Source organism: Nyctibius grandis, chromosome Z, assembly GCF_013368605.1.
Source record: "Nyctibius grandis isolate bNycGra1 chromosome Z, bNycGra1.pri, whole genome shotgun sequence".
In the NCBI taxonomy this organism is placed as follows: Eukaryota; Metazoa; Chordata; class Aves; order Nyctibiiformes; family Nyctibiidae; genus Nyctibius; species Nyctibius grandis.
In genome coordinates, this window is record NC_090695.1 from 22,287,305 (window position 1) to 22,310,734 (window position 23,430).

Sequence of the window (23,430 nt, forward strand, 5' to 3'; positions counted from 1 at the left end):
TGAGGGAATGAGTCCATACAGGAGAAACAAAATAAATCAAAACTATATTCTGCACGTCTAAAAAAATGCAGAACAACCAACATAAACAAGTATTTTAAATAACACAATTTACCTATTACTCTAGATACATCAACAAACCAAAACAGTAAAACAACAACTATCCAGACAAAAAATGTAAATAACTTTATTATAATCTATTTTCAAGTTAAACTGACACAAGTTGAAGGAGATGTAACCATATGGTAATAAGAGGTAGGAGAGATACAGAAATGGTAGACAAGTTGCATTTTGCCAGTATGACTTTCTGTAGCCCTAAAACAGTGTATGAATCCAAAGCTGCAGACTTGGTTCCTTCTCAGTATGTACGAGTGATTTTACTTTGTACTTGTTACAAAACCAAAAGTGCAACTGAAACAATTTCTAAGCTGACTATTTCAGTAGGTGTCTTTATGATCAGGCATAGTTAGAAGAATATATTTCCATGCAAGCAGGTTCCAGGACTTTACAATTTGAGTGCAAAACATTTTCTTCTCTAACAATTATCACGCATATATACTGATGGAACAGTAATGATACAAAACCAATTAGGTGCTAAATGCATATTTGCTCAGTTGAATGATAAACTGCAATTGACCTTAAAGTAAAGCAGTATTTACGGGAATTGTGATTTACCACTTGATCTAGCAGGATGAAAAATTTTAGTGCAAAATAAAGTGCAATTATTACACAGGAAAAGATTCCTTCCTCACCCTGTGATTAAGACATATTGCATGACTGTGAAACAATCTAGCCTATTCAAGGCGAAATAGACTTTAGCATAAATGATCCCTCTGTTCCTGGTTTCAATGGAAAAGCATGTAATGACAGCTCCTGTTATTGGTTTCGCTGTTTTTTATTTAGGCTATAAAGCCCTTTCTGTTAATATACAAGAAACAAAGAATGTTTAGAATTTAAGTATTGTGCCAGTTGTAGGACATTCCTAAAGGGTTAGCTAATGCCATCAACGTTTTAATAAATACTCTGGTTACATATTATCTGTACTGGAGTAAAACCTAAATATGACAATATCGTGTGTGAAATGAAAGTTACCACTCTATAAAGATGATTTCAAGAGTAGTTTTCAGATAACTAACCAATGCTTCATTCCATGTAATCTTGGGGATAGTTCTCCCATAAATCCAGTAAGCATAGGGCTTGTACTTGACAGTACAACTTCTATAGCCCATCTTTGAATATTATCGTATTTTGTAGTTCTTAAGGAACTCTCAAGATGTTCTGGACACTCTTTCTGTCTTAAAGTAGAAAGGTAACTGACTGCATGAAGATTGCTGTCACAAAGAAGGATAAATTGAGTGTCAGAGATATTGCAGTGCTGTCTAGTCCATCCTGGATATATTGGTTCCCCTTATCAAAGTTAGTAAAACTCACTTTGAGCACGTGAAATATGAAAGTGAGAACTAAGAAGAACTGTGAAGTTTAACAGGAAATATGCTAGGAGCAATGCTTCTCTCCTGACACAACGCATTATTCCAAGCAATGTTTGTACAGTAGTTGTAGCCCACATACAGCCTCCATTAATGTTTCTTCTAAATGGTATCTTGTCCTACTAAACGTAACTGAACTTAAGTAGCAGTTTTCTTGAATGGGTTAGACTCAGAATCTGAACTGCCTCTGAAAAAAGATCCTGTTAGGGATTTTCTTCTTTGTCATCAGATGTTAAGTTAGAAGCTGTTACTTGGAAATGTATTTAATGTAAATAAAGCTTAAGTATCTCTACAGCCTCAAAAAGGCAGCTACAGCAACTTATATAGAAAATTTTAAAAAGCATTTAAATGCTGTCTATAGGTAAACTCTATTGAATAAAGTATGAAATGTCTTAAAGTTGTTTAAGTTTCTCTATTAAGCTTTACCTCTTTATTCAACAGCTGGTAATATGGATTTCCTATTTTTGTGTCTTCTCCAATTCTTTTCATTTCTCCTTGGATCCAGCTGCATTCCTCCCCCTGTTTTAGTAGGGGGACACTCATACAATAGATGCACAACTAGCATTTGTTAGAGTCAAGTATATGACTTTTAGCCCCGAATTTTGGATTTGCTTCTATTGAGGTGCTCTTTTTTGACCACAAGATGAATCAGATATAATGTTGAGGTCCAGGACCTCCTGTGCATTTCTGCATTTGGAAGGCTGTTGTTACTCCTCCACATACCTTCTCCAGTCTAACTGGCCAGCAGAGATCACTTTGGTTTAGGAATCAAAGCGGGCTCCTCAAATTAGTTTTGATACACAAAGAGGAAAGTGTTGAGAACCTCCCTGGAGTAAAAACAAGTGTACCTTGTTACCAGAAAGCAGTGTGAACGGTAAGCAGAATGGAAGAAGTTAACACATAAAAATACAGAAAAGCAGTGGTCTCTGAAAGAGTAACGTTAAATGAGCAAGAAAAGCCAGGGTAGGAACAGCAATAATATAGAGTGGAAAAATCATTAACTTGGCCCTATAACCATCACTTAATATAGAGATGTGTAATGAAACTTAAAAAAAAAAAATATCCTTACTTGTTTAACCCAGTTATTTACCACACAGGAATACAAAGAGAATTGTTCTTTCTAAGGCAGTTATTTTTTGATAAATTTTCAGTACCAGCTATTTGTACAGTCACAGGATCAGTTTTAGCTTATTACAGTTAAGAACTTTAAGCTTATGTTAAATACTGCATACAGAATGTAATACAGTTTGCCATGCCTAGGAAAATAGTGCCATAATGCTGACCTCCAGGGCTACCATCATGAATTGAGGGTAAACATGGCAGCAGCAAAGCCTAAAACTTCCTGATACTCTTTCCTTTCCCAAGCCAAGTTCCATTTTGGTTTCTGTGTATTATCCTACTCAGGATTAGTGTCTTCTCTTCCTCTACAGTTTGTGGTACTCCCTCATATGCAGTCATCTCCCTCCCTCCCTTTCACATTACTAATGACGGCCCCTCCACAGGCTTAAAGAAACACTTTTCAAGCATTAATTTTAAGTACACTCTACAGTCCAACACTGACTTATGCTCATTATAAAAGGGCACATCAGAGGGGCCTATTGTTTCAATATTTGACAGGGAGTACAGCCATAATGATTTTCACCATAAGAATAACGTGCCTTTTACACTAGGATTTTAGAATTAAGCTGTTACGCAAAGATCAGCCCACTACAAAACTCCTCCCCACGCGGTAGCCCTGGAGATCAATCTAATGCACATACTGAAAAGGACTTGTACTTAGGGATTTTAATAAACCACCTATTTAGTGTATTAATTTTGAGAGGAGTAACTATACATACATGATATATTCCAAGTTATGTGCAATAGATCTGTTTAACAGATTTATTCTTGTTTGCAAACACGCACAAAGAATTTTCTGTCTTCTATTCAAGCAGAAGAGTTACAATGGTACTTTTGCCACTAACTATGGTATGCATTTTGGGGTTATGTACCATTCCAATTCACATGCTTCCTTTAAGTCAGGAATGCTCTTCAGTGCTGCCACTGAAAGATCTGCTCCGGACATGATTTCTCAGTTGTTCTATGAGCTCTGGATTCTGCTGCTGTATCTGTTGCGCAAACTGCTGCCCCCTGTGTTGAAGAGTTTTAAGTAAAATCAAAAAGTGAAAAAGACTGACAAGAAGCAGCATTCATAAGAAAAGTGGATATCCCAGTACAACTGAAAGGTGCATTAAATGAAAGTTAAGACTAAAGATAACTTGCTGTATAGTCTTAAGCAAGATATTTGTAGTATTATGACTTTATCTAGTTAAAGTCTCTCCAAACAGGATTATCATCAGATCTTAATTTTCATTTTCTAGGACTCTTACTTCTACTTGATAACATGGTGCAAAAAGTATTACCTTACTTGGCAGAATTAAAATTTAGCAACAAATCTGCTCCAGTGATTTGCTCCCTTCTTTTTGAGAGGATCCATTCTAGTTGTTTAAGGTAACTACTCTTCTAGTTAAAGTGCAACCTTATACTAGTTTTTCCAGAAACAGTGTGTGGCTGCCAACTTGTACTTGTGAGCAAGACGTCATTAGCAGAAAGCAAGCACACAATTACAACTTTATGTCTTGTATGACTGAAGTAACGACAGATTCATCTCCGTAACACTTGTAGCTTAAGAGATAAATTAATAGGTGAGATTAATTCCATGTAAAACATAAGCATTAACACTGGTTTACTAGAAAAAGCAAGTAAGTAAAACACATTATTTCATGAATAGCCTGGCATGGCTTCTCTGTAACTTCTGCATTTTGCCCAAGTAGCAAATTATCAAGACTCCTTTAAACCACCATTGGTTTGAAGGTTGAAATAAAGTGCAGGTTGAAGGAAAGCCACCATTTTCATAGATCTAGGTGTAGTACATGGTTTCTGTGAAAACAGCCCTTGATTTTGTGGGGGCACGTTCCTGTCTGTGATGTGAATTATAAATTACTTTTGCCCCTTCGGGGCAAAAGTTAAAAATAGTTTGAAACAGGCTAGAATGCCAAAATAAAAGTAAAATTGTATGCCCTTTAAGAGATCTTGCCATATAAGCAAATGGCATGTTTTTATGCAGACTCTTCCAGATGGATTATCATTATTATACTATAAAAGACTTGGGTCCTGGTTTTTGTAAAAGCCCTTGAAGCCTTCCTAGTCTAAATGGAGGGATGCCAGAGCAGAACTTGTTGCAACCTGTGATAAGTAAATCTGTAGCTTTTCTAACTAGTGACTGGTATATCAGGTAGTAAATTTATCAACACAATTTGAAAGCACGTGTGGGAGGACTTAAAGATTTAAAGGAGCATTTTTAGTTAGTGGCATTTAGAAAGTAAACAGTGTGTGAGAACCAGAAGGTAAAACTGAGCACACAGTTCAGTCATTCCAATTGATGGAAATGTACAAAGCAAACAAACAAGATGATAGTGGAAAATAAGTCTTCGAGTTCTCAGTTTTAATAATAATCAGGCATACAATGGGGATAGGCCACAGTATAAGTGGCTTGACACTATCCCTTTTAAACAGATGTTGCACAATGATACTTCTACAAATGTTACAGTTAAAACTATGCAATTCTTACTTACGCATGGATCAGACTGGACAAATCTGACAGGCCACCAACACCTGCAGCAGGGCCACCAATGGCATTTGACATCATCCCTGACATCCTGGAACAGTTAGCACAGTGTTGACATTGGGGTATACAGGGACCTTTACAGTAAGCAATAAAGCATAGTTCTTTTTTGAATTCCTGGGAGCAAATAAGCTGCAAGAGGAAGAAACTGCAGTAGTTTTATTTACAGTAAGCAAAAATAAAATTACATTTTCAGGAATACAGTACTATCCACCTTTTCTCTTATTAATTCAAACCCCTAAAGACTTTTTTTTTAATGGTACTCCATTTTAGTACTTACAATTGTTGAACTTGAGGATTCTGCATTAAGCTTGCTGCCTAGAATAGAGAATGTATAGCTGAAATTATAACACATATACTACTTAGGTATCACATATTTCAAGGATATGAAGCTGAGACAATTTGTTACATGTTAGGTTAAAAGTAGTGGTTACAGATTCAGACATGAAAAATACAACAAGACGACATTAAACATAAAAACACAGTACCAGAAAACTTTAAAAAAAAATTAACTTAAGACTTCCAAGGACAAAGGTTTTCTATTGGGCTTTTTGGAGAAAGGTCTGTATTTTGTTGATTCCCAGCCTGGATAAATCAGTTTTGCAACTGCTGTTACTACTGGGTATAAACCATTAAGATTATGGCCACAAAATATTGCAGAGTAAACCAGAGTGTAGACTTACTTTGTAGCATGGTTTTGTGGTAACATATATCTTCTCTGGTAATTGCGTATCTTCTTACTTCGTAGTAAGCATGAGGGTATTAAATTTCTCATTCATAAGATACCTCAAAAATTATATTGTGTTTACCATAGTGTAAGGGTTTATATGGACAGATACTATAGAATAAACAAGGTGATGTTTTAAAGTTAGTTATGTAATTCCTACAGAAATCAGTGTCTGTATGAATACAAGACCAATAGGCACAATGCAGTATCTGCTTATTCACTCTTTTATTAAAGGTACCACAAAAAAAGAGATATATAAAATATTAGTTTTATTGATCAATATATCTCCATATATATATATCTCAAAAGTAAATCAACTGTTTTCTCTGGTCTACAGTTGGATATAAAATGCCAAATTCAGGTCAATTCTATGGATAATATAGGATTTTTTTTCCTTCTTCCATCAGTAAGAAGTGTGATCTAGGTTAGGGGCCCAAAATGTAGGCTAGAAGTAACTTTCTCAAGGTCAGACAGTGAGTCTATTTTTTTCCTTAAAAACAAAACAAACAAAAAAACTACACCATAGGAAAATAATTCATTTGTTCCTGGCTGAATGCCCTGTGTTCTATCAACTTGACCAGGCATCTTCTGGAAACGATGCAAAAAATCCCTTCCCCATAGTTAGCTAAGCATATTGAAAAGTACAGCTAAACAGATGCAGACTGAGTAAGTAATGTGGCCAGTGAAGCGGTACACAGAGTTCCAGTGCTATTTAATCACTAATGCCGTAAGAGAACTCGCTCACTTCTTCGTTGCCTACCGTCTCTATTACTCGGACCATAGTATCAGACTAGATGTACTGATCTCTCTTCCATGCAGTGCATTTCCACATGGAAGCACTGGTTGAAATGTCTTGTCCTAATGGAGCTACCAGAGGGGCAGTAAAGTTTTAACCGAGTTCTCAAAGGAAATAAGTACTTTTTTGCATTTTATTCTCCAAATTCCACTCTCCAAAGTTAATTAATACCATTTAGCAAAGAAAGCCATGCATGGAGGAAAAACTACCAAATGACAAAACCACGATTTGCCATTGCACTGGAAGTAAAGGAATACACTGTATGTTATTTATATTCATTGTTTGCACATCTCATGAAGTTTCGCACACTTAAGGATGTCAGGGATAATTTGAAAGAGTAAGAACACAAAGGTCTCTTGTATAGTTCTCCCCAGGCAGAGTTACTGTAGTCATGGGTAGACTGCATCTGAATCAACTGCTATTCACTTAAGAGGTGATTTCTTTGTATTCATTGTTAACTGCTGTGGAGAATAGAAATTTTCACCATGCTGTTGGCAAGCATTTTACTGTCATGCCATCTATAAAAACAGCATAGCTAATCTATGCACATTGTTGTTCATAAGTAAGATAGAATCAATTGGAAATAACACAGGCATTATAGGAGATCTATGCTTCACTTCTTGTTTTGAGTGTGAAATGACTCAGAAAAGTTCGAATTCAGTATAATGAAATCATTGCCATTATAATAAGCATTAAAATTGCTTGTGTTACTAAACAAGAGTTGTTCTTAAAATGCCAGTTTTAAAACAGTATAACGTAAATCTTGAAATATACTCACCATACTAATGAAGGCAGGATTGTTTATCAAGCTTGCCATGTCAAAACTCAGTCCAGTTCCAGTCTACAAACAAATTGCAACTGAAGATAAGTTTACCTACAAAATCCCAGTTAAAACTATTCTAAATAAATAGATGCAGAGCTAACTTACAGGACTGGACATGTCTCTTAGTTTCTGTTCTGCTATTTTCAAATTTGACTTATAAGAGTCATTCTCTGGATCAAGATCCAGTGCTTTTTGGTAACTGGTAACTGCTTCTTCATATTTATTCACTGAGGTCAGAGCCAACCTAATGTAAAATAAAGAAATCCTGGGTAGAACATAAATGACCATCAAAAGATAATGATACATTTTCTGTTCTAAGTAAAACAGTATCTCACAACTAATTTTTAGCTTGAGCACTAAGTTAAAACAAGTTCTGCTGTTGTGCTGCTACTGCTTAGTGTAAGCACTTGTTTTTGCAGACGAGATGATCCCTCAAGAACTCATCTTGCATTGTCTGTTCCATACATATGCAAGTTTCATTAAAAACTCCTTGGCATCATCGAGTGATTTAGTCTGTATTTGAGCGCACAAGCTGGATACAGTATCCGTGAGTTTTTGTATAAGCTCAGAAATTCCTCTGTTTCCTCCAGTCCTTTTGATCCAAGAGATTATTCAGAAGGGTACATGGGTAAGTAGGGCAAAGATACTCTTAATATGAGTTCTGCAGCTTCAAGAAACCAAATACTGGAACCATAAGTTTCACCATAATAGATTTTTGTTTTCGGATTAGTGCAAGGTTCTCCTTGCGGATCTTCTCCCTTCAACAGCTTGACAAATGGATTATACAGGATATTAGTAACATCTGTAAGATGCTGTAAGAAACCCTTGTATCAGGGAAGTCTGCTTAACGTTTAGAAAAAGATTCTTCTCTAGCAGCTCAGGAGAGCACAGGACAGATCTACTACTTTTGAAACAGTATTTGTTTTCAAATTCGATTAGCTACCACTTTAAAACATCATTTTTCTTTGAGCTGTTCCAGAAGTCCATCTGGTTGCAGTTTCAATCCTGTCTTCTACTGTATTTTCAATTTATACTGACCACAAAACTAAACTGATCTATTCCACATTTTGTGAAAGATCTGTGTAACCCAGATTCAGCTATTTAGTACCCCAGTCCCCCTTTGGTATGTGCTGAGCTACACAGACAGGGTTGCTAAGCCTGTGCTAATGCCCACTAACAGACCTCAGTCCCTCTGGGAAAGAAAGTTCAGTGTGTTAGATACGTCAGTCACAGTCATTATTCTCAGTGATAATGAACTCGATAACAGTGTGAAACTCCAGGAGTTTCTAGTAATGCTCCTAGAGGAACCCATGCAATATTAATGTTTTCTCTCTTAACACAGTTACTCCCATAAAAACATTCTCCCTTTTGGCCTGGCCCATTAGCTTGCCAAAATAGTTTCTGACCAGACAAGAAAATGCAATCCAGTATCTCTGTGATGCAATTGTGTCTTTTTACAGAGAAAGTATGTAAAATTCTGCTTCCTGGAACACAGTACAATTCAGAACAGCGGGCGACAGTTTCTTCACTCACAACTCCTACCCAGACAAGTGCTCTGTCAGGGTCATGCTGGAAGTATCACTGTAACTGTTTACATGGCTCCCATCTCTGCATATTTCTGAGGCACTTCTGCATCTTTCTGTGACATATAACGAGTTTCTGTCAAATCCTGAGAAAAACTGATATGCCTGCATAACGCAGTCAGAAAACACAGCTTTCTCAGAAGGACTTTTTGTTGAGAAGGTGGTTTCTGCATGTGTTTTTTTCAGTTATTACTAAATAAGCACTGTTTCCTCATTCAGCCTATGCCAAATGTATTATTATATCCATCTGCTGAGTTAAGCAGTGGCTTGTATCTCAGAATATATATCCTCTATCAAAACAACCAGACAATTAAAAAAAGAGAAGCTTGATTGCCCGAGAATGATCCTGCTTACATTGTGTATCAAAAGACACACTGGTCACACCCAAAACTCAAAAATAACCTCCAATTTCCAATTAAATCAGCCTGTAGCTTCCCTCCATCGCACTGAAATTGGGGGATCTCAGGTTGTGCTATATGAAGAAAGGATCTAAAGAGAGTTGAATAGTACAAAACCAATTTAACAGTCCCTAAAATTTCAAAGTGATTTAATCATCTCAAAAGCCAGTCAGGCTCCATTTGAATTAGTAAAATAAACTGTATCATGGAAAGTTTTCAAGTGATAGAATTCCATCATCTTTGATCTTAAATAAATGCCCCCTGGCATGGTTTTGTCCCAGGACAACAAGCATTGTCCCAGACAATTTTGGGGCATGGTTCAGAATATAAGAGAGGTCAATGCAATTTAGCAATAGGCAGTTTGGATGTGGTCACTCCATACTGCAAACTAGATTTTAATAACATGGACATGGGCCATTTTGTGCCAGCTGACCCAACAAACAATCCCAAGCATTTTTTAATTTACTAGTATAGATATAACCTCAAAAGCCTTATGCAGCATTCAGCCCACACCCACAGTATGTTTTATTATTGAAAATGCAAAGCTACACATCTTGGAAGAATGGCCCTTCACTCAAGTAGATATCCCATTCAGAACATCTCTGGCATTTTTTTCCAGATAGCACTTAATCAGACCCACCACCTAAAGAGGCTATACTGTTAATCTCTCAGACTGAGAAAAACTACCAAAGGGACATAGCTTTGTCTTTCTAAAATACCTGCTTCTGAAGAGCTATTGAACAGAAAAATTAAGCCTCTATTCCTGCTAGTGTGAAGTCCCAATACTTTTAGGATTCTGTTCTCTCACAGAATCATTAACAGATTCAGTGTTCCAACTGCAGAATTTTGATTACTCATAAGTAGGCAGGAGGTAGAAAAAACACATCATGACTTTCTAAACTAAATTTGCAGAGTTGATAAACTGAAAGAAAAAAAATTGCAAACTGATGAAATCTGATATGAAAATGCTGAGATCAACCACATATATAAAACTTAAAAGCTGACAGCCTGACGGGGTCATCTTCAGAAAATTGCTACACTTTGAGAACAAGAATGTCAGCTAAGTAAAACAACCTAGCTCCACTTATTTCAGAAAAATCTATGGTGATTTACACTTGGGTCTTCAGTGTTTACTCAGATTTGTATTAGCTTACCCCATTCTCCCATACGCTTTGCTGTACTTTGGATCTATTGCTATGGCTCTCTCACAATCCTTTATTGCTTCACTGTAGTTGTTGAGCTTACTTTGAGCAGCAGCCCTAAGAAGAAGATGGGAGAGGAGGGAGAGAGCTTTGTCAAAAAAACAATAAAAGAAAAAAACCCAAGCTTAGATATTCACATGTCCATGACTAACTTTAGACTTGTTTAATCTTACTGACATTCATTCACTATTTAGGCAATGCCTCAGCTTTCCTCAATTAAGTAGGACACACAAATGTTCTCAATTAAGTATGTGCTTAAGTGCATTGCTAGACTAGGGTTTTGGAGAACATGCACTCACCTTTGAGGACACAAAGGATAAATAATTCTAAGGAACTGTTTTAGATCCAGTGTATGACTATGCACAAAATACACCAGAAAACCTATTACAAGAAGTGAACATCTCAAGTAGTAGTTTACATAAAATCATTGTTTAAGCAGAAGTATTTTATACAATTGACGTTTTCCAGCAAGAAGTATAGTTTTACTGCCATTGAAAGGAATGCTGTAATTTTTCCCTGCTCAGTTTTTTAGCAGTGCATGCATGCTTGCAGGTAGATCAAGATAACATTACTCAATAATCTCTGAATTACTAAATTACAATTGCATCTCTGTACCAGAGAAATACTAAATGTTGTGGACATTTATACAATAAGATTAAAGACTTGCCCAAATTAAAGAGGACATTGGAACAGATTAATAATCAAAACTTCCCCCATTTGAAAGGTCTCAAAACACTCCAATTTGTTCTTCCTTAATTAAAAAACTATAGTAGAAACGACAATATTTGCATTGCATAAAGCATTCTTTTTTATTAGCAATGCTAGTGATACAATCATCACTATATTCAATCCTTTCTCCTGTGATAACCTCCAAATTGCATGTTTTTTCTGACTTTGATTAAAATCTCTTCTGAATGGGACTACTTACATATTTTAAATATTTAGGCTTAACAGTTGTCCAAGTCCACAGATGCCACTGAAGATGTATGGATAAAAGCTGGGGACAATGCTTAGTCTATCATGTGTTTGAACAGAAAATGTTTTTCCCATGTTTACAAAAAATTTATATGGCCAGTTAAAACTTCGAGGGCATCTTAGCTCTCTCTTTTTCTCACTGCTGTGAGTAAAAAGCAATAGTGTTGAAGGCAATATGTCTCCATTGCTCCCAAACTACCTTAAGAAAGATAAGAATGAGGCCTATATTTATTCAAATACTGCATCACCCACAAAACTCCAAGCAACTGCCTCTCTTCTTTTAAATAACTTCATACAATACCGTGCTTACTGACATCAAGCTTCATTTTGGTCATCACAAATGTGATATGTGATGATGTAACGCACAGAGTGAAGTATTACTACTCTTGCCAATTACAGATTTGCTGCTTAAGCCCATTCTACTGAGGAAACTTTCAGTGATTTTGGGAGGCTTTTGAATCTGGTCTTATATTGCCATTTTATACCTAAAATCACTAATGTGATCAGTTTTCTCAAGGAGAACAGATGATTTACACTTTTAACTGCCATCTTAAAGATGTAAAATATTAGTAAACTGCGCATTTCCTTTCCCTTTATGCTTGCCATGAAACACCGAATCTTTCACTTGTATTTATCACAAACTAAACTCTGGAGTAATGGAAGCACAGCTCCAAAAATAGAAGAATGCACTGGGTAGAGTGCCACAAGGCCAGATTGACAGCAATTAAGTTAATATATCCTTCTGGTAATGGAGGCACTGAAGAGTGTAGAATAGAGTGGCTCTAGAGGCAGGCTAGTTCCAGCAGAGCTCATAGACTATACTGGCCTTTGCTCTTATGCTGGTCTTCTGGGCAGTATATGAAAGAGCATACTTCTGCTACTGGGTTAACATGCACTTCCAGACTTCATCTGCTGCCATGTCACTATGTCTTCACTATGCTGAAGAACAGATTATACAATGAAACTACAACAACAGCCTTGTTCTTTTTCAACAGGTCATGCTGAGCATTTATACAATGCTTGAAATCTCCAAAACAGTATTCCCTCATTGATGGTAGTTTTTCCAAGGAAAGTCACTACTAGGGGAGATAGAGATGACAGCTGAGTCACTAGAACACTAGAAAAAAAGGCTCTTACTACTCTCAACAGACTGGGAATCACAGCCTACGCTGTGATTTAATATAGACATCCTAACTCACAAAAACCTGATCTCAAGTGTTAGAAGTAATTTTAAAGCCCATATTACACCTTTAACTGATAAAGATATGCTGAATGAGCTCACTTTTGCTTTAAATCTTTTACAAATTTAACATGATAAATTTCTGAATAGTGGGTTTTCTAGCCTTATGTTGTTTTGATCTACTTCACAATTTATCTTTAAAAGAAAGACAATGAAGTTCAGACACAAAAAGTGTATATTATTTTGTTTTTACCTGTTGCAGTAATAGACTGCATTGTTTGGATCCAGTTCTATAGCCCTAGTGTAACAATCCACTGCAGCACCATAATTTTCTTCTTTCATATGATTATTACCTGAAATAAATTATAAAAAGCTCTTAAGTAGTTAAAAGATACAGTGCTATGTATGAAAGAAATAGAGAAGCCACATTATAGCATCTATGCAAGGTAGTTATGCCTGCACTTTTTTGAGACACATTCTTTTAAATAGAATTGGCATGGAATAATGCAACTAAAAACATCTACTACATCTGTAAAGTTTATGTACATTGTAGTCCATCGCATAAACCTTCCCCTTCTCATCTTGCTATTTCATACTTTCCAGCTAGTTTCTGCTGTTAAGCAAAGATCACTTTGTTGAGAAGATTAATTGTAATTGCAGTTCCACTCTAACATAGATTCATCAGTCTTAACTATGTTTGCAAGTCTCATAATCCAATAGGCTATACGTTAATTCCTTTTTGGTCTCATTTTCTAACATGTCCCAACAACTTGCTTATAACTATCCATATAACATGGAAAATTAAACAAAAGCAAAACTAAACACATAAGCCCCACTTTTGTGATGTTACGTAATTCATTCATTAAGATAATGAAAAGTATGTACAGCACAGGCAGTCTAAAATGATTCAGAGGTAAAATTTCTTATCAACAAAGCTCAGAACCCCTACTCTATAGCAAAGTTTCGTATTTCATATTTTTTAAGTCCAATGAAAAAACTAGAAAAATACAACTTTTCTATGGAAAGGAAATTCTGGAGTAAGGTCTTTCAAAACAAAAGATATCTTACACATTCTTGTCTCCCCAACACAGGGCAGTCCTGGTAGTTTCTTTCTTTCCTCATGACAGAGTTGTAGAGAAAAAGTCCTAGTTCAGAGTGCTCAAGCTTACGGTTGTGTCCCTGGTCCTGTGACTTTATATCTTTAGCCTGCTAGATCCTACAGAAGCCTCGGTTTCCCAGCAACGTCACAAAATTGTCAGGAAAATTATAGACTTCCACCAACTTCCCTGTATTTTGGCAAAATATTTCAACCCTCTCCCAAAATAAGCAAGAGAAGGGATAGGTCAACAGGTTAAAACAGATATAGACAACTGCATAAGCAAAGGCTGGAAAAGTTCAGTCAGTGCAACATTTTGTCTCTGACAGAAAGCAAGAGACCACGGAGCAAGCAGTCCTAGATGCCTGTACTAACTGAAAACAACTATACTTGCATTTATTTGTGAACATGGAAAACTTAATAAACAAAGCCAGATTTAAGTAACTAAGTACCATCAAGGTAGTACAAAATCACCTCTTCCCAATAGTGATATACTAGACTGTAATTATAGTCAGCAATCTCTGCCAGTGAGAAGGCAAACTGAAACTGTAATTGCATGTATACCTTCAAAATATACAAGAATGTAACCATATCTTTGTCTTTTGTAATCTTTCTTGCTTGCTCTCTCTCCAGCTCAAAATTGACTAAAGGAAAACAAAAATAGCTAGACCTACTGTTTCTGCTGAGATTAAGCAATTCATGACAAGAGGAAAAACAACTATAGTACTTTCTTTTAACAGCAGACAAAAAAGACAAAAAAATGCCACAAATGGTTATACTTTTGAATGTGTGTCCTCTATAATGAAAATACTACCTATTGTTATGATTTATACTGTGGTAATACACAGATCTTTTTAGGATCAAGCCACTGTTACAATATACAAACCTGCACATAATCTGTGCTTTTACATAGCTTACGTTAAGCCAAAGTACCAACTGATATACAAGGGTAGGCAAGTAAATTCAAGTATTTACTAGTCTGGAGGGTATATTATTTCCTGGTTTTACAGTGACCAAGAAAGAAAACTCAGCTATCTGATTTTGTTTTGCCATTCATTAGCCAATTTCTACAGGTACTAGAGCTCGTTTGAGAGCAGAGGAGGAACAGGCTGGTGGTCACAGAAGTGAGGGAAGTTATTCCATTGGTAAGGACATACAGGTAGAAACTAAGAAACGACAGAGTTATAGAATTACAGTACTATATAAGATATGGGTCAAATTGACTTCCCCAAGTTATCTATGTCCCTAACTCAGGGCAGAAAATACTCATAACTGAAAAGTATGTAGTGGTGTCAGATAATACTTGTATGAAAATGAGGAGGATTAATATGACAGAGCACCATTAGAAAAGAGGACAGGAAGTTTTAATTGTATTATGAGAAATTACCCAGAGGCATTTCAAGCAGTTCCAGACTGCTTACTAATGCCCCTGATAGCTGACACTTTAAATGGCCCTTTGTCAACGTTTAGACCCTTTGAATGTTTTCCATGGAGACATGGAATTGCTTTAGTAACACCACACAAAGACTAACACATAGCACACATTAATCTCATTTCCTCAGTTTATTTCACAAACCCCTGCGGGCTGACAGATGACAAAACAGAAGTCATGGATTTAAAACAGGCATTGCTACAACACCCACACCTGGAAGCGCTGAATATCCCTACGGTCCAATAACCACACTGAGTCCTACAGGTATTCTGCACTTTCCATGATCTGGCAGTAACAGAAAGCAAAATGAAAAGCCAGCATGCACAGCAGGTACGTTACAACTTAGAAACTAATTTTCACTTGTGACCTAACCTTGTTTGAGCTCTTATCCTTAAATAGCAAACAAGCAACTTCAACAACTAGGAAAGCTTGCTTTCACAGACAGTAACGGACTGCATTCCTGACTACAGATTACCAGTTTTACGATAAAACAGACATGGAAATCATTCTCAAAAACAGAAGAACTTTTCCCACATCATTATCCTGAATTTTTTGAGAGGATTATGTCTGCCTTGCAATTAGAAACTTCCTTATTTTTTCTATAAAACTCAAATATCTGAAGATCCAACAGGTCATAAAAAATGGGATTTATAAAGCATCAATCCACTGGATAACAATTCATACTAGTTATCAGTACTACATGCTGCTTCCCCCCACCACCCCCGGCTTCCTTATTTTTTGGGGGGAAATAAAATGGATTCCTTCTTCGGTAACATTAGTGAAGACTTCCATGGTACAGCTGCTTTTCCTCACTTAACAGCAATAACATCTTTCAAAGGAAAAATAAACAACTGTCTTTTCTGCAATTTTTGTAGAGCACAGAAATTATTTCACATATGTGAAATACTAACACTAATTAGTTCACAAGAATTTTACCATTGGCTCCAGCTGGGTCAGCTTTTTAGCAATATTTTAATATTCAGCTAGTACATAATCCTTGATATCACATAAACTTTCAGTATAAAGTAGAAACTTGTATAGAAATTCCACGGACAAACAGAGAAATCTATAACATACTGAACAATAACTGTTCATTCTTTAAAGCTTCTACTACTCAGGAAAGTTGCCCAGGACTTCGCATGTTATTCCTTAGTTTTTAAGCAACCTCCTGAGAAAGGGAGACTATAGACTATATTTTCTTAAACCCCAGACCAGCAAATCACTTAGCCTTCTTACAACATAACAATCACCAGAGAATATAAACTTAAGTTTTTATGTGGTGTGTGTGTTGCTCAGCTGCTATACTACCACTATTCATGATAACCAAAAAATCTTAATAAAAGCATAAGATGTTTATACTTATGTTTATTACAAACCTTCATCCTTCAGTTGGTCAGCCTTTTCAACATCTCCTGGTAAAGAATCTGAGAGAGGCAGCATGTCATTCTGTATGTAAACAAACCAAGATTTTTTTCATTAAAATATAAGCCCTGATTTATTCTTTCATCCTGGGCAGCCTTGTATCAACAAGCAACCAGATTTTCTGTAGTGCACAGGAAATATGAAAGAATTAAACATCGCTAAAACATCCTTAGAAGACAAAGACAGCTTGCTTTCTACTACTAAAAAAACCTTACGGATCACCACACATTTTAAGGAAGTCAAGGGGAAGAGAGCTGATAGGTCTCTACAAGTCTTGGTTTTCTTACTTCTGACTCTCCTATTTGCCATCCTGGTGGTTCCTATGCTTCCTGTACCGGGGATCCTGGATAACATGTATAATTAGTACACATTTTTGAAGTTCCCATTTTAAGGTTAGTGTTCATGGAGATGTTTTTAAAACCAAACAACTGAATTATTTCCAGAAGGGAGTGAGAAGCATCAGCAAACTGTGAAAGACCTCAAGCACTTCACAGACATTTATCTCTGGGAGTTGCAAAATGCTTAACTGAATGACAAAATCCTCCATGTGAGAATGAGACACCCACTGTTTAGTATATTTCTGTATGGAATTTTCCTTGTCTAACTGAAATTAATTCCTCCCACTGCTCCAAAAGATTCTCATTCTGCTAGCTTTTATGGAAATTTCACTTTTTTTCATGTTTTCCTTAAGTTTCCACATCGTTTTGACCTATACTGTACTTTAACATTGTGTATATAATACGAAATCTTAGCACATATTGGCAGAGTAACTCTAGAATCTAAATTAAATTCTTACCTTGTGAAAAGAATTTGTGAACATTTCTGTCAAATGCTGTGGAGGTGCAAGATGAGTATCTTCCAGGTTAATCTTAAACACAGTCTCCAGACACTGAATTGCAACTTACAAGAAAAAAAAAAAAAAATCTAAGTCACCAGTTTCTCAACAGAAGTGTAATTTCACTAATTTATTTATGAAGCTGTGATTCACTTCCTTATTCAGCGAGTAAAAGCAGCTCTTTGGAACATATAATAAAATAAAGAGAGGCTACCTGATGTCCATAGAATTGACTTGCTGAAAAATAGTACAAGCTATACAGAATCCATACATAGTTCGGCCATTATTCTTAAACCAATTTGAAACTTTTAATTCAATTCTTTCAATCATTTAATGTTTTTTTTTTAGCATAAAAACATGAGGATTTAACAAAAGCACCACAACTCATAATACAACTATGCACGTGTCACACACCCCAGCTCAAAACACCACAACTGCCATGTATTTGTGTGTCATAATAGTAATACATTAATTACGCTGTAAGAGTGCTAAAGAATTTGGGTCAAACCCCTTTGTCTCCTGCTATGTAGAAAAACTTATTTCTTGTAAAGTAAGCACTGATTACGCTGAATTCCGAATTATATATTAATAGTACTTATTACCAGGCCTATCATAAAATCAGTGGAATTACATATCTCGTTTTTCCTTATATGACTTAACAAGAAGCCACTTGCCATAGTATACTTACCAATTTTCCCCTCAAACTTATTTTCACCTAAAGGCATTCCCTTTCCTGAATGCCTCACCTCATTTGTAGTTTTGCATAAATTTAAAATATAACCTCCTCCTTTAACTTTCTCAAGGCATTAAGTCTGTGACACCAAGTCTGTACCATAGAGGAGATTTTTTCAAAGTGCAGCAGTGCGAATTATACTTAAAACAAAATAATCCTGAGTATAGTATAATTACTAGTAAGCATCTCCATGAAATAATCGGTTGTTACAGTGAACTCCCACATTTCTCCTTTAACTGAAAAATGGAATTTATAATCCTTATAATCTATCACAGGTATAACAAAATTAGAAGCTTTTATGGGATGAATCCATAGGTTAGAATAATAACCATTGGTTGACACGCAAGCCAACAATTGAAACCTGTGTCAAAACAAACATAGCCAAAACAGAAACTTTTCCAAATCAGATGATGTATTAAGTTGTGACAAGATCAATAACTACCCTGTTTTAATGTGACGTAAAAACCTGAGCCCGGTAAAATCCAAGGAGTGAAGACTTGTTTTTGTCTGAAAAGTATCTCAAGGGACTAGACTGGCAGCATCTCACTATCTCATCATCAAAGTGAGACACTGTCAACTGCCACAAGCTTGATACTATCAGTAAATTGGGAAATGCTGCACCACGTGAGCTATTAATCTAAGATTTTTCCTGTGTTTGATTTCAAAGGCCAAAGTTACCTGTTCTCCCTATTGCCTCCATCATCACACACACTTTCAGAGGCCTAGGCAGTGGCTGAAGCTTGTACTGACCACCTTGCAAACCCGTACAGATACCTACCTCCCTGCTGAACAGCTGGGGCTCACACAAACACCTACTACCTGGCATCAGGAGCACTTGGGCTGTGCTGGAACCCAGCTCAGCATCCCGTTGCCACATAGCTCCAGGATTTTTTGCTGTCCAAGCAAAAGCTGCAAGCAACATGAAGGCATCACAGCAGACATGCAGGCCACTGATCACAGAATAATGAATATTAATTGGCCTGCTGAGGCCCCTTTAGTACTCGGTATCATCCTGCTTCATCTTACACATAACCGTCCCCATCTCAAGTATTACATGCATCCCTTGCCTTAAGGGGTGCACTCCACTGTTTTGGAAACACTGCTTTAGAAAAATTCATCATGGTACACAGATCTTAGAGTAAGAAAAAAAAAATCACAGCCTTGTGCACGTTGTAGAGAGTTTCTGCTTTAATCCCACAGAAACAGGAGCTATAGACAAGAAAAAAAATAGAAACTGTAAACAGGAAAGAGAAATACCTGCCATTTAAACAGTGTCTAAAATATAACTTGGAAGAAGTTAAGTTTCTAGTTCATACAATAGGGTTGAGCATTACCCACAAGAGATCTGTATCACTGCTCTAGGTCCTGGGTTGTGGGGGAATGTCTTTCTCCAGTGTACCTTCCTGCTTTCTCAAATTAAGGCATTTTTATTCATCATGCAAGTACAAAATTCCTACAGGAAATTTACACTATCAATCATTGACATCACTACATAATTCAAACATGCAGAATGCAGGTTATCAATATACATGGAGTTTGAATGCATGCTAGACTTCTATTTTGATAAAGTCTCAATTTTATTTGTAATGTTCTAGCTCTCTCTGTTGTTTTGTGGGGAATGGGAACTGTTCAAATTACTTCTTGGCACAGACACTTAATCATATAGTGTTTTATCTCTTCAGAGATACTGAGTAAGTACATAAGGTACCAATGAAAAACATTAGTCGAATTTTTTCATCCCTTATGTCTCCACCTAATATGAAACAAGCCAATGGGTGGGACCTGGGCTATTGCTACTCCACATGCACTAAGGATACTTTGCACAGCTAACATGAGTCAGTTATTCAGAATGCCCGCCTCCTATCCTCTAACACATAGCATATGGTACCATGCTTTTGGCAGGGTACAGATCTAAAATTTGGATTTCATATCTGTATTAAAATAGTAAATTTTACATCAGCATTTAAGCACAACTGAAGTTTTATAATATTTTTTGTTCAGAAAGCAGAGTCTTAAAATTGTTGATTCCTTCATACAGACATCAGCTAAGACATGCCAGGTAAATTTTCAGTCATAACCCAATATTTATCAGTTTTATTATAAAAACAAAAGGAATACTCTTCATCTCTCATTACATGATTTCCAAAAATATTGCATTCTTTCATCAGGTGAACATCATCATAACCTGAAACAAGTTAAATTAATAGCTGACTACCACTTTTCAAATGTACAAAATGCTCTAGATTCTTATGTAAAACCAAATCTTTTGGCTTTTATTTTTTTGGGAGTATCTTTTGAATATCATGACACAAATGTTTCTTGCTTACATTAGTGAACAACTACACTGTAAAACCAATAGACATTGGAAGAAAGCACTCTCCAGGTTTATCTTTTTAAGTTTGTGCCCCTGGGAAGTAGGACTTGCTTTGCATGTCAGGAAAGTCTACTCTCCACCCCTCAGATTTCAGGTAACTCAGTGATCAACTGCCTGGATGTTGTTTATTGCACTGCTGGTCCTGGACTTCCCCCTCTTACTGCCAAATTCCTCCTCTGGTTGAGTCATACCATCAAAGACTGCTTGAAACAGTGCAAAGGTATTTTAAATAGATGTTATGAAAAGCTCATTGCAGAATTAAGACTTTTTATTCTTTTCTTGCTTAATTCCACATTGTGATACCACCTGCCATGAAGTCTCCAGGATTAGAGAAAAGGAATAAGAGCAGTATGAAGCAGAAAGACAGATCCTATGAAGTTACAAAGACTTAATGAATGTCTGTCAACAAAGGAATACACACAGAAGTTCATATTTCTGTAGCTATGTCTACAGACAGAGGGACTTGGATGTATAATAGAGACTATACCATACTGACAATATTCACTACCATGTGCTCTGTGGAACCACTATCCAAGTGAAAAAGAAATGCAAACCATTTATTTTATTTTCCATATTCTTAGGATCTCTTAGCCTTCCCTCACAAATTGCAAGTACAAAATGGGACTTCTTCCAATAGTCCAAAACCAATATATGGCAAATGTTTTACTTCCTCCAGGGCCAGCACAGCTACTATGAGACACAAAATGCAGAAAGAAACGAAACATAAAAGTAAAAAGAACCAGCAGGCAGAAAATTGGGGGACACATACACAAATCACCACCATAGCCTGAATTATAGCACTGCTTAACTTGATGTGATTCATTGCTCAAAATTAAGGTAGTACACATTTTGTAACTTTAGAACATTTTACAAATGAGAGATGTTTTAAAATTAAAAACCTCAGAAATACTAAGATCATGATCTTATTCACAGACAATATTTGGTGGTAGTTTCAGTTAGGTCACTCCAGTTACTTTCTGTAACATACATCAAGCAATTTAACACATGGGTAGCTATTATACATTCATATATTAGCACCTTCATCACCTTCATCACTTACCTTCCAAGCTTTCTTGTTCATCTGGAGTGAAAGTATCCATCTGACTCTGCTCTCTCAAGAAATGGATGACTGCATAAACCAAATGTTTGACTGATGACATTTTGAAGTTGATGAATTTCTCCTATGTCTTAAAAACAACAGGATCTCTTATTTCAGAAAAATTAGTTCCTGGAGCATTCCAACCTCCCACTGACCTCAGTAATAAGTACACACAATACACAAATACTTATCCTTCACCAGAAAGCTCAATAAAGCGATGCCTTGAAACAAGTGGTTAAATTGTATGGATTAGGGAGAACTCCTACAATCGTCTAGTCTAACTATCAGCAAAAGAGCACAGATTTCCTCAGATTCATTCCTGTGGGAGAGCTCACCAATGCTAAAATAATTTAGCAACTAATTTTTCGTTTTCACTTTCTTATAGTTTGGGTTTTATTTCTAAGACATATGCACTTGAAAACAGGAGCACAAGCTTAAGTCAAAATCAATTAAAAAGCCACATTGATAAATATGACATAACAAAATACACTTGAATAAAAGGTATTCTGTTCTCTAACATTGTGCTGCTGAACACGTTATATTCACTTTGGACAAAAAACTGGAACGCTGTGACCTCCGTGCACACTTCTTGTGACTAGTGACACTACTGGCTCAGTCTGATTTGCATTCAGCATCAGCTGGGAGTTACGTAACTTTAGGGAAAATTTTAGTTCCAACTTTTGAGTTATTTTTCCTTAAACCATTGAGATCTAAAAGGGCATAACCTTATCCAGTCGCCAAGGGAAGCAGATTAAAAATGAGCATTAAATGAATGGCAAGCCCAGGGCCAACCCTCGCTAAATTATTTTCTCTCTAGAAACCCCGAGCAAAGCGATGTGCAGCGAGACCCCCCGCCGAGCACCCGACGCCGCGGGGACTGGGGAAAGGCGGCTCCTCGCCAGAGGGGCGGCTGCCGGCGGTGCACAGCGGCGGCGCCCGCCGTATTCGGGCTCCCCGCAGGGGAGGGCCGAGGAACCGGCCGCCGCCATGCTCCACTCCTCGGCCGCCGACACGCCCCACCGAACAGGCTGCACAGGGTCCCGCTGGCCGGGGCGCGCCCCCACGGACACGGCCGGGACCTCCCGCACTCCCCGGTCCCGCGGCAGGCCCCGGGCCACTCGCTCAGGCCCGGAGGACAGGCCTGCCCCCCCCACAAGCGGGGCGCTCGGCACCCGCGGGCCCCCCCTCAGCACCGCAGGGACAGTGGCCGCGCCACCCGGCCCCGCCCGCCGCTTCGGGTCCAGCGAACGCCCGGAAGGGGCCTGATCCCCACCACCACCCCCAAGCTCTAGGGACGAGGGGCTCCGGGGAGGCGGCGCGCAGCCTCCCACCCCGGCAGAGCTGTGCTCAGCACAGAGACAGGGCATCGCCCTTACCGTGCAAGACGCGGCGAGCCCCGCGGCACACGCCGCCCCCGTCCCTATCAGCGCCGCCGCCGGGTGGGAGAGACAAGGGGCGCGAGGGCGGCCGCGCGCGCGCCGCCGCGGCGGGAGGAGGAAAGGGGAGGGGGAGCAGGCTCGTGCGGTGGCGGCGGGCAGGTGGGCCCGCGCTCTCTCGGTAGCGGCGGTAAGGGCGTGAGGAGGCGGCGACGGAAGCGGATGCGCAGG

The 23,430-nt window shown here is 37.7% G+C and overlaps 1 protein-coding gene across 2 annotated transcripts; it reads right to left on the reverse strand.

Annotated features, from left to right (window-relative positions):
• Nucleotides 1-171: 171 nt before the first annotated feature.
• Nucleotides 172-23,424, reverse strand: SGTB (small glutamine rich tetratricopeptide repeat co-chaperone beta). Of its 2 annotated transcripts, none has more exons than XM_068422268.1 (11): nucleotides 23,200-23,424; nucleotides 21,785-21,905; nucleotides 17,579-17,682; nucleotides 16,737-16,806; nucleotides 13,086-13,185; nucleotides 10,630-10,734; nucleotides 7,600-7,738; nucleotides 7,450-7,512; nucleotides 5,429-5,466; nucleotides 5,099-5,182; nucleotides 172-3,614 (listed from the first exon to the last, which is right to left on the reverse strand). In XM_068422268.1, the coding sequence occupies exons 2-11, from the start codon at nucleotides 21,882-21,884 to the stop codon at nucleotides 3,503-3,505; spliced, it is 915 nt and encodes a 304-aa protein (XP_068278369.1). In that variant the 5' UTR covers nucleotides 21,885-21,905; nucleotides 23,200-23,424; the 3' UTR covers nucleotides 172-3,502. The 2 variants fall into 2 exon arrangements, with proteins under 2 accessions (XP_068278369.1, XP_068278367.1); XM_068422266.1 differs by having other exon boundaries at nucleotides 21,785-21,911.
• Between the last annotated feature and the right edge of the window lie 6 nt (nucleotides 23,425-23,430).

Coding starts and splice junctions, on each gene's coding strand:
- SGTB (XM_068422268.1), bottom strand. CDS start 21,884: ATGTCATCAGTCAAACATTTGGTTTATGCAGTCATCCATTTCTTGAGA. Junction 7,739..10,629: donor AAAGCGTATGGGAGAATGGG/GTAAGCTAATAC, acceptor ATTTTACATTAG/GTTGGCTCTGACCTCAGTGA. Junction 7,513..7,599: donor TAAGAGACATGTCCAGTCCT/GTAAGTTAGCTC, acceptor ATTTGTTTGTAG/ACTGGAACTGGACTGAGTTT.